Genomic DNA, 12268 nt, shown 5'->3' with positions numbered 1-12268 from the left:
GAGTAAACTCCTATTTTAGTGTTATTCTTAAATTGAGTTAAATTTCTAATTAGATTAGGGTTAAAGAAACTAGTATTATAATAAATATGAGTATTATGGAGAGATTATTTGATTTTACCCATTGGAGAGGGGTTTTTACTCTTTGCAGAGAAGAGCTCTTGCCTATTGAAGAGAGTGATTTTTATTCAATGAAGAAGAGGTTTTGCCCCCATTAATGAGGGGCTCCTACCTATGGTAGTCTCATGGAGAAAGAGGAGCTTTTGCTTGAGGTGAAGAAAAGGCATAATCTAAAAGTAAGAGACTATTGTTCATTACAGTCCCATGGAGAAAAAAGAGATTTTAATTTGGTCTAAGGTGCAGAAAGTGTGTAAAATTCAAGATGAATGAATTGTTGTCTATTGGTGAAAGGACTTTTACTCATATAGTTGAAGACATCTTTTATGATATATAATGTAGTTAAAATAGTAAGTATATTGGATTACGTCTAAAAAAGATTGAGAGGGACTAACTAATATATTTAATATGAACAATTTTGTAGTGAAAATTCTTTTTGGCGTAATTGAGTTGATAGGTAAATAGTTTTAAGCTTGTGATTAATAATTATATTCATTGATAATATAATATGATATGCCTGTGGATGTAACCCTATATTAAAATAATAAATCACATAAATTTTGTTGTTGTGAATAATTGTTTTATTTTTTTTTAATAATTTACACATTTCTATGGTGCACAACAACGTCAAATCAAATTGAAATTAAGAAGAAAGGTTATAAGAATTGAATCATATTAAATTAAAAATATTTTATTGTTTTATTTCGATTATATATATGATGATCATTAAAAATTAAATTGAAATCATACAGAATTAAATAAAAAAAAATCAAAATTTAATTTAATTTGTTTCCAATTATTAGTGTGTATATGAGTTAATATTAACTTTTGTTCTTCTATCTTTTTTAACAAATTTAATTATAAACATATTAATTCACCTTTTAATTATTAATTATATGACTAAATCATATTTTAATCATATATAGTATACATTATAATCCTTAATTATATATGTATATTGTGAAATTATCTGTCATGACCTGGAGATTGCTGAATAAGACTATTAGTGTAGTTCAATTGTTGAGTTTGAAATTGTCTGTATCAAAATGGTTTAAGTTAATTTGGTATGGCTTCCCCTTTTTATATGTTTTCTTGTTTCTCTTTCTTTGTTTCCATTGTGGGACTCCAACATATATTATACTTAAAGACTATAATTAAGAAATTGCTATAAGTAAATGATAATAATATAATATACATTATTTTATAAGCAGCAATTCTATTAATAGATAAATTTATTAAGTGCTATATATGTAACAAATTTTTGATACTAATATTATTATTTATATTGGTATTTTGATGTTAAAAATTTTAAATTATTTTTTAATAAAAATACAAGAATGTTATAATTTTTGGTGGAAAATAAAGATTTTAACTGAAACTAAAGTGAAATTGAAACTAGAACAAAATAAAAATTTCTTAAAACTAAATCGGAATACTCCAACACCCAAAAAATCTATATATCATTTTCTCTAAACAGATCACTCCAAGTTGGCAAAAGGAATTTTGGTTTAACAAGTGATTAATATCTTAATTAAGATAAAAGTTGACTTGAGTGTTAATTATCCAATAAAAGTTCTAATTAATTAATTAATTAATTGACTTAGATAAAGCAACACGTAAACTCTTCATTAACATTTTTTCCACACCAACAACCTCTTGATTAATGAGTAATTTTATAGTAACAGCATGATTCCGTGAAAAAAAATTACATGGGACGGCAAGCTATCTATGAATTAACATATATATATATATATATATATATATATATATATATATATATATATATATATATATGTTAATTATTTAATAATTATAATATTTTAAAATCCATTCACTACTACATATTTATACATTTTACCTTGTCATTCTAGGTAAGATAACCTACATATAATCACTCAATATACACTCCCTTTTGCCTATAAATTGGCATCGATTTATACCTCATTCACTCGCCCGCTAAAAAAAGAAAGCAAAAATGGAGCATTACTACCTCACCCTTCTTCTCCTCTTCATGTCCTTTATCACACTGTCTCTCTTTTTCCTTTTCTACAAGCACATCTCCCAATACAAGTACCCTAACCTTCCTCCAGGGAAACCAGGCCTTCCCTATGTGGGAGAGAGTCTGGATTTCTTGTCCACAGGTTGGAAAGGTCACCCTGAAAAGTTTGTCTTTGATCGGAAAACTAAATACTCCTCTGATGTTTTCAAAACTAATCTCCTTGGCCACCCTGCAGCTGTGCTTTGCGGGGCTGCAGGTAACAAGTTCATGTTCTCCAATGAGAACAAGCTTGTTGTAGCCTGGTGGCCTGATTCTGTGAACAAAATATTTCCTTCTTCTCTACAGACTTCTTCCAAGGAAGAAGCCAAGAAAATGAGAAAGCTTCTTCCTCAGTTCTTGAAACCTGAGGCTTTGCAGCGATATATAGGTATTTGTTGTAATATTTCAACATTAAATTGGACAAATTTAAACTCTTCATTAAACAAATTTTATTAATTTATGGCATTTTCACTAACAGGTATCATGGATTCAATCGCGCAGAGGCACTTTGCCTCGGGGTGGGAGAATAAAGATGAAGTGGTTGTGTTCCCTCTGGCAAAGAATTACACCTTCTGGTTAGCCTGTCGTCTCTTTGTAAGCGTGGAAGATCCTGCCCACATAGCAAAATTTTCAGACCCTTTTCAGGTCTTGGCCTCAGGAATCATTTCCATTCCCATTGATTTGCCTGGAACACCCTTTCGAAGAGCTATCAAGGCCTCACAGCTTATAAGGAGGGAGCTTCTGGGCATCATCAAGCAAAGAAAGATTGATCTTGCAGTAGGAAGGGCATCGAATACACAAGATATTTTGTCTCATATGTTGAATACAAGTGATGAGAATGGAGAGTTCATGAATGAAAGGGATATTGCAGACAAGATTCTTGGATTGTTGATTGGTGGACATGATACTGCTAGTGCTGCTTGCACTTTCATTGTCAAGTATCTCTCTGAACTCCCGCACATTTTCCAGGAAGTTTACAAGGGTAAGTACTAATTATACATATATTAACCTTTTATTACTTTCTCTCAATAACTTACTATTATTATTATTATTATTATTATTATTATTATTATTATTATTATTATTATTAAATGCCTCTAAATTAAGTCTAATACATTAAAAGGAAGAGTTTATAATTAATTTGAGAAAGAGATGATCAATCAAACATATAATGGCAGGGACATGCATATATACTATACACTTTGGCATCTTTTTTTATATCACTTTCCATGATATTATACATACCTAACATTGTCTTGCATCCCACCAATTACAATTAAACTTAAATACCCAATTAAAAATAATAGTTCATTGGTAAACTCTTAAACAAATTTTCGTGTGAAACTGCTTTTTTCTTTCAACATATGCAGAATAAGGCGGCTGAACTAAAATTATAATAAAAAGTACAAACTCTCTGACTAAGTTGATTCTGATTGTATCTTCACTTTTATTTTTTCAAATTAATTAATCATTATTAGTATTAGATTATTAAGATTGTTCAGTGTTCTAGTCGCATATGCTTTCTTTCTCACAATTCATGATATAATATGGACTCACTCTCTTTAATTTGAGAAATAACTGAATTTTGGCATATGCAAGAAGTATTATTTTTTTAGTGCTTTAGGAGTATTTTAGAAATTTCTATTAGATTAAAGCTCATTAATTTTTTTATATATATATTTTTTAATCAAATTTATTAATTTTTATATTTTTGATATTGTAAATATAGAGCAAATGGAGATTGCTAAAACAAAAGAGGAAGGAGAGTTGCTGAACTGGGATGACATTCAAAAAATGAAATATTCATGGAACGTGGCTTGTGAAGTAATGAGACTTGCTCCTCCTCTTCAAGGTGCTTTCAGGGAAGCCATCACTGATTTCATCTTCAATGGTTTTTATATTCCAAGAGGCTGGAAGGTATTTAATTAATCTTCATTTTTTTCCAATCCTTTAATTGTAAAAGCAAATATTGAGTAAAGAATATATACAACTGAATGGAAAATTTTACCTTAACTTAATACATCATAGATATAAGATACAAATATGTAGAATCCACCTATTTTAAGTAAGAGTACTACTAGATTACTGAACTGAGTTGAATAGGTAGAGGTGAATGAAGGGGCTGAGGAAAGAGTCCATGAAATGTAACATGGGCTTTCTTGGACTTAGACTAACCATTGCTAAAAGGTTAAAACTAACCAATTAATTAGCTAGCCCTTTACTTTTATAAACCCTTTGAATTCTTTTTCCTTTTTCAATGTGAAACTCTTGACACACTGTATATATTGTGTTTAAATATGAGTCTTACCATATATATTATATCTAAGATCCATAATAAATTAGGTTTAAGCACAAGTATTAGATGCAGTGGTAAGACCTACTACACTCATAAGGGGATAACTCGGATTTGATCTTTGAAGAAAGTATTGTTGGAAGAAGCAGTTACAAACTCTGAAGGAATTAATTTTCTATAGGTTGTAAAGGACATAAAGGAATACTTAATAAATTTAAATAAATAAATAAACCAGATCTAAACAAATATTTCCCATATATGCACATTTTTCATCCCTATGATCATGTAGGTAGTAATTAACGCACATAATACAATTTGCTTTCATTAACCATACATATTATATGCAGCTGTATTGGAGTGCAAACTCAACCCATAAGAATCCAGAGTACTTCTCAGAACCTGAAAAATTTGATCCCAGCAGATTTGAAGGGAAAGGACCAGCTCCTTACACCTTCGTGCCATTTGGTGGAGGACCAAGAATGTGCCCTGGAAAAGAGTATGCTCGATTGGAAATACTTGTTTTTATGCACAACTTGGTGAAAAGATTCAGATTTGAAAAGGTAATTCCAGATGAGAAGATTATTGTTGATCCTATGCCAATGCCAGCAAAGGGACTTCCAGTTCGCCTTTATCCTCACAAGGCTTCATAAACTTCATATATAATTTCTTCATCCATAGTTACCAGAATAAGCTAGGCAAAGCTCTTTCCTTTATTATTATTATTATTTTAATTTTCTTATTTGTTTCACTTGTTTTACATTCACATATATGCCATATGTATTATTACCTATTCAACCCTCATGTGACAACAATCTTTTATATACAATAATTCCGAGATGTCAAAGATCCAAAGTTTCAATATAATTTTTATGTAATTAATGTATTTTAAGCTTCTCTTTGAACTTTTTCTTCAAAGTCCATTTTAACGTATATGTTGATGCATTTTGAGAGCAACTCTTGAGAAACTCATACTTAGAGTCACATTTATGATAAGGTCTATATATATATATATATATATATATTTAGAATAATATTTAAAAAATATTAAAAGATCTTTTCTTATATTCATTTTTAATCTAGTATTAGTAGAAGAAATTAAAATAAAAACCGGAGTCTTTAAGTTAGTTTTGAAGAAGATAAAAATTGGTATTTTAAATATTTTAAATATTGTGGATTTTATACACTAATCAAATAAAAAAGATAAACTAAAATAAAATTTTAAATATTTTGAAATTTGTAAATTCTATATACTAGTTAAATATATTTGCTTTTTCATTTTTTTCTTATATTTCAAATTTAAATAATTATATATTTTAAGATAAAATTATTCAGTTAAACATCATCTAAAACTAATACTTAAATTTATAATTATAAAAGATAAATTAAAATGAAAATTTTAAATAAAATTATTATTTTTAATTATGTCAAATGTCAATTAATGGTGAATTCAAGTGTCAACTTTTGGTTAAATATTTTTGAGTCTTCAACTTTCTCATATATATATATATATATATATATATATATTTGCTGTTGGCATTGGATGTGGAATGAAACTGATACATTATTGGGGAAATTAAAAAAGTATATTATGGTTTTGCACTTTTTTTCAAGTAGGGTCGTGAGATTCAATTTGTGATAAAATGGTGTCTCGAAATTACACATTGTTGTTAGTAAAGAAGGAAAATTACACAAATGTTGTCCATAAGCACTGACGTGGAAATTAAAATATAATTTTATAATTTTTATTTTAAAAACAATCATTTTTTATTTCTAATATTAAAAATTTAATTAGAAAAATACTGAGAATGAAACTTTGAACCGCAGTAGGTAATACCAATGAGGGAAAGAAATGAAACACCATGTTAAAATGGTTTAAAAAATTCTCAAAATGAGCTTGATGGATAAAGAAGTTACGAAACTATTCTTAACATTTGTGGAGAACAAAAATTAAATACTTATAACCATAATGTTTGTAGAGGAAACAAAAATGTTGGATATATATTGGAAAATGGTATAGGAAAGAAAAGATAGAGAGAGAAAAATGACAGAGATCAATGCTAAATAAGATATACATACACTTTTCCATATTTTCTTTCGCTACAAACAATAACTAAAGAGTAGATAGAAACTAAGATATACACATATTTTGCTATTTATATTTCCCTATTTCTCTTCCAATTGGTGGTTTTCAATGATGTAGCTATTTAGTTTCTAGAACATTACAACTTGTATAAAAGCATTAACACATTTATATTTCCCTATTTTGTTTGCCTTTATTTTGCATCCTTAGGCCAAGCAAAAGGTTCTTTAAACCCAAGACATTAATAGAAGTGCCTCTAAGCGTAGTTAAGATTCATTTTATTCTAAAGTAGTATGTTTAAAACTTCACACCCCATTGTCTAAATTTATTGATTATTATTGAAATCCAAGTACCAATTGAATTAGGATTTGAATTTATTGTTAATTAAGAAGTTTAATATAATTTAAATTAGAAAGATAAAAAAAAAAATGAATGAGTTATTTTGCGATTTAGGAAGAATAACCCAAATCCATATGGGATTTCGTTTTATAGTGTTGTCGTCATTATTGCCTATGAAAAGGCATGAAGCGCACAAAAGTTATGTGCGTAGAAGATAATAGGTGGCCGAGTTCAATTGCTGTGAGAGCACTTGCATAAATAGTGCATCGTTGAACATAATGAGTGTTCCATGAAGTTAAGATAGTAGTCTTTAAGCCACAACATTGCCACGATTTGTTGAGTGATTTGTGTGAGAGAAAAATAATTAGTGTGTATAATTATTTTTCTTTCGATAGTGGATTTATTGGTGGAGTAGACTTAAGCCGAACCACATTAAATTTTGTGTTCTTTAATTTGTGTGAGTGTGATTTTTTAACACGTGGTATTAGAGTTGTGGTTCGGGATGTCAAAGATGCCGAGCACAAAATTTGAGATGGAGCTATTCAATAAGAAAAATAATTTTAGTCAATAGCAAAGCACTATGAAGGATGTCCTTGTACAACAAGGATTAATGAAAACATTGAATAAAAAGCTATCAGCAACCATGAAAGATGATAATTGGGAGGAACTTCAATAAAGGCTGGTGAGTATAATTTGATTAACATTAGCCCCTAATGTGAAATATAATATTTTGAAGGAGACTTCGCTAGTTGTTTTTTGAAAAAAATTGAAGAGGTTGTACATGTCATAGTCACTTACAAATCATTTATACTTGAAAAAGGAGTTATACCAACTCAGAATAGGTGAAGGTACTAATGTAAGAGATCACCTTAATCTTTTTAATAAATTAATTACCCAATTAACTAGTGCTGGTGTGAAGGTAGATGATAAAGATAAAGCCTTTTTGCTTCTAATCTCTCTCCCATAATCTTCTAAAAGCTTGGTGATAGCCCTAATAGTTGGAAAGGAGACATTAAAGATGGAGGGGGTTACTACAATTATTTTTGGATGATGAAAAGTTCAAGCAAAAAATAGTAGCAATGAAGGTGGGGCTTTTATTATTAGTTCTAGTCATGGTAGAAGTAATCCATGTAGAAACAATTGGAGAAAAAATAGTAGATCGAGCTCGAAACCACGAGTAGACCTTAAAGATAGATAATGCTACTACTGTCATGAAAAGGGCCATATTCAATACTATTGTATAAAGATGAAGGAAGATCTTGTAGAGTTTAAATAATTTAAGAACAGTCATGAAAAGAAAAAGAAGAAACTGTTACAATTGTAACTGATGATGGTGTTGATAGTGAATGTTTAAATGTAGATGATAATAAGGAAAAGGTAAAAGGTCCATTACAAGATGAGTCATTAATGAATTCCACTTGCCCATTCCATATATGCCCCAAAAAAGGAGTGGTTTTATGGAATTGAATAAAAGAAAGGAGAGAAAATGAAGCTAGGAAATGAAAACAAAATGGAAGTCAAAGGTGTTAGTAAAGTGAAAATCAAGCTACATGGTGATCATATGAAATTGTTTGATAAAGTAAGGTATATTCCTAAATTTGAAAGGAACTTAATTTCTTTGAGTAAGTTGGATTCTTTGAGTTATTAGTGTTCAATTTATGGCGGAGTCATGAAAATTAGCCGAAATGCTCTCGTGATCATGAAAGGTAAGAAGATTGGTGCAAAGAACCTCTACAAATTGGAAGGAAGCACATTGATTAGAAGAATGCAAATAGAGGCAAGAGGCAACATCAATAATTAAGAGTGCAAGGAAATACCAAAGAGAAATTGACTTTTGTAGAAGTGGTGATGTAACACCCCTTACCCGATCTATAGCGTAGTCGAGCAAAGAATGCTATATTCTGTGTCGGAGCACCTTTTATTATCTTACTTATTTATAATTTATTTTAATGCCATTTTATTTTAAAATGTAGTTTTCATACTTCATTCACTATTACTTTATTTTCCTTTAATATTTATATCCGAATATTTAAATGGAGAAATCGACGGGGTTTCCTTTATTTTATTAACATTTGGCGTATTCCACTATTCACCTGTTTAAAAATATTTCATATCAATTCATATACTTTTATCATAATCTAAAATTCAATTCATGTAACCATTTCTATACATATCCATTCATGCTCAATTCATATATGAAATACTCAAATTTCATTAATTTACATCCATGTACAATTTATTACACAAAATTTATAATTTACATCATATACAAATATAATTTCATAAATTCATAATTTACATTACAAAATTTAATAAATATTTACAATGTATAAAATACACTACTGTAGTTTGGTGAACCCTACCAAAATGCACTGTGTGAGGAGATGACACTATCCGACACTGATGCAGATCCTGACTCTAAAATCCCAGTCTGATGTTTACTGGACTTTATCTTCAGTACCTACGCATAGAAAAATCCAACGCGCTAAGCATTTCTGCTTAGTGGTGCAATAATACAATGGAAATATAATATACAAATAAATGAAGTAATTTCATGGTTGTAGAAATTATAAGGAAAATACATATTTAATGAATTATGAATTAATTTAAGGCTAATTAAGATTTATGATATCAACTCTTTCTAGCATCTTATTCGTGGATCCTATAATGATTTTAAATATCATTTTTCATTTTACTGATTTTTGAAAACATTTATTCTATTGGGATTTTTCTTTATCCTTTATCTTGATATTAAACTTCCTTACATCATTTCAACACATATTTAATCTCATTAATACTTTTAGATGCCTAAGTAACCTATGACAGACTGACTGAACTGGATACGTGGATTTTCGAGTACTGGACACCGTGGTGCCTCGGGCCATCATACCATGGAACACATAATGTCAACCATGTATGCAGAATGGCTAGAAGCCATAATATCAACAAAACGACTTAAAAGTCATAATCGGGCGACAATAAGCCGAATGTAACAGAATGGCACACAAGCCATGTATAACAAAATGGCATAAAAGCCATAGGCAGCACTACAACATATTGGTCCCTTCTTGGCATGCCAATCTATCTAACCAAACACATATGTCTAGGCTTACATGGACACTTAGTGTTTTTAAGCATTCATAGTAGTATTTTTAATCATTCATAGGTCATATATTATCATCACATTTTATATTCATGCTTCATAGCATTTTTTGTTTCAATCATGATGGGAACATGGGTCCCAAATATATATTCATCTAACATTCAAGTTCATTGAGCTAAGGGTATTGAATACCAAATATTTTGCAAGTCATTTATATGATGTTTCATAAATTTCAGAATTTCAAATTTGACTTCACTCTCATATTAGGCCAAGCTACAATAGTAATTTGACCACACTTTCTTCATGAAAGTTATTCCTTATTATCTTGGCTTTAATTTCCTTTTTTGAATCATTCAATTTGGGGTTTTCTAGCTATAGTTATGGGCAATTTACTAAGTACTGGTCCAGTAACCAATACTATTCCAGAACAGAGCAGATTCTGGAACTCAATTTTGCCAAGTTATTTGGACTAGTTACAGCCATAATTGGGCTTAGTGTTCTTCATATGAGTTGTTCTCCTATGTCTCATGGTTACAGATGTTTAAGAATTACTAAATTTGAGGTTATATAAGGTGAGTTATGGCTAATTAACCAACCTAGACTCATAACCCTATACATTTAGGATTTCAGGTTCAGGTCAGTTTTTGCAATTCATATTTGAGGTCCTTACACTCAAAATTTGAGCAAGGTTTCTGAACGAAAATTGTAGCTCTATTTCTTAAGTTTTCAGATCAATTTGGCTCATCCTAATTAGAGTTTTCTACTGAAAGTTATGATTCATTTACTATCTAGGTGTCAAATGGCCAATCTGTTTAAGTACAGGAATTTCCAGATTAGGAATTCCTAATTTCTCCTAGCAATTTCCCTAAGTTGCATTGGGTTCTGGGTTTTGGTCAAAACATCAAAATTGTAGTTCTAGGTCTTATGAATATTTTGGCTTTTGAATCACTGTATTTGTAGTTTTGTAGACTGAGTTATGGCATTTTTGCCACAATTGATAGAATAACCTAAAGTCCAGACTTTCCAGGCCAGGTTTAGTTTAGGCAGAGTTGATGGACTAAATTTACCAAGCAATTTGATTGGGTTAAGGTCAAAACTAGGTCTTCTGATCCCATGAAAAATGTTCTACTATGTCTTAGGATTCTATGGGTTCAAGAATCAAGTCATTTGGAGTTTCCTAGAGTAAGTTATGCCTAAATGACTAAATACTGTTTATATGGTCATTTTGTCCAGGTCCAGAATGCCACATCCGAATTCAAGCCAATTTTAGGACAAGCTATGGTTAGTTTTTGGGTAAGCTTTCTTCATACCATTTCTAGCATTATGTCTAAGGTTTGATCTCCAATTGGCCTCACACCAATTGGAGTTATGTAGCTCTACTTATGGCCACATAAATGTACTAGACTCAAGGTCCAAAATCCCTGCATAGAAAACACACTCCCAATTCAACCATTCAACACCACTACTAACATCAAAATTCAACCAATTCTCATCAAATGGTCAATATTTGACCTCAACAATCTCAATTGAGTATCAAGGCACAAAACCCCCAATTTCTCCTAAAACCCTAACTTCCATAATCACAATTCATGCATAACACATGCAAATCAACATACTACTCATGTATACTTGTTGGGCAACACTAACAAACACATTTATTTTCATCAATTCATCAAAACGTCCACCTCCTCTATGGTAGCCGAAATTCATGTTCAACCAACCATGCATATTTTTTCATCATTTTCTTTATAATTTCTATGCATCTCAACTTAAATTCAAGTAATATTCAAGAATTTAAAACTAATTTGCACATACCTCAATTATGAGATTTCCAAGCTAGCCAATTCTTCCTTTTCTCCTCTTCTTTTTGCTACCAATCTCTTAAGCAAGGTCTAAAATCAAGTTTTTGTGTTGGAGACTTTGGGAAATATGGTGAAATGGTATGGGAATTGAAGCTTTGGAAGAGTGAAAATGGTGGAAGGATGTTGGGATGGTGGTTCGGCCAAGGTGGTAGGAAGATTAAGATGAAGACCACTTTTTTATTTATTTACTTATTTTGTCCCTTTTTATAATTGTTTGTCTAATTTCAATTGGTTAAATTTTTAATTAAGTCATCTTCATGTCATGCTTATGTCATAATTTGGGAATTAAATTTTCATTTCTTTTATATCCTTCTTTCATTGCATATTTCTATTTAAATTTTCTTCAAAATTTCTTTATATTTTATTACATAAATTTCACTTACTTTAATTGACATTTTGGTCAAAAGTCAACTCTCTACGTGAAATGACCAAAATGCCC

The 12268-nt window shown here is 30.0% G+C and overlaps 1 protein-coding gene across 1 annotated transcript; it reads left to right on the top strand.

Annotated features, from left to right (window-relative positions):
* The first annotated feature begins 2032 nt into the window (after positions 1-2032).
* LOC110657451 (beta-amyrin 28-monooxygenase) lies at positions 2033-5352 on the top strand. Its single transcript, XM_021814655.2, has 4 exons — positions 2033-2540; positions 2631-3134; positions 3882-4069; positions 4793-5352. Exons 1-4 carry the CDS (start codon positions 2090-2092, stop codon positions 5093-5095), a joined length of 1446 nt encoding a protein of 481 aa, XP_021670347.2. The 5' UTR covers positions 2033-2089; the 3' UTR covers positions 5096-5352.
* Positions 5353-12268: the final 6916 nt, after the last annotated feature.

Source organism: Hevea brasiliensis, chromosome 16, assembly GCF_030052815.1.
Source record: "Hevea brasiliensis isolate MT/VB/25A 57/8 chromosome 16, ASM3005281v1, whole genome shotgun sequence".
Lineage (NCBI taxonomy): Eukaryota > Viridiplantae > Streptophyta > Magnoliopsida > Malpighiales > Euphorbiaceae > Hevea > Hevea brasiliensis.
Note: the sequence above shows the minus strand (reverse complement) of the source record. Positions and strands in the feature narration are given on the sequence as shown.

What these genes read in the sequence shown, in the direction of transcription:
- LOC110657451 (XM_021814655.2), top strand. Translation starts at nt 2,090, where the DNA reads ATGGAGCATTACTACCTCACCCTTCTTCTCCTCTTCATGTCCTTTATC. An exon ending in GGCTTTGCAGCGATATATAG is followed by an intron (nt 2,541 to 2,630) that starts GTATTTGTTGTA and finishes TTTCACTAACAG; the next exon opens with GTATCATGGATTCAATCGCG. An exon ending in TTTCCAGGAAGTTTACAAGG is followed by an intron (nt 3,135 to 3,881) that starts GTAAGTACTAAT and finishes TTGTAAATATAG; the next exon opens with AGCAAATGGAGATTGCTAAA.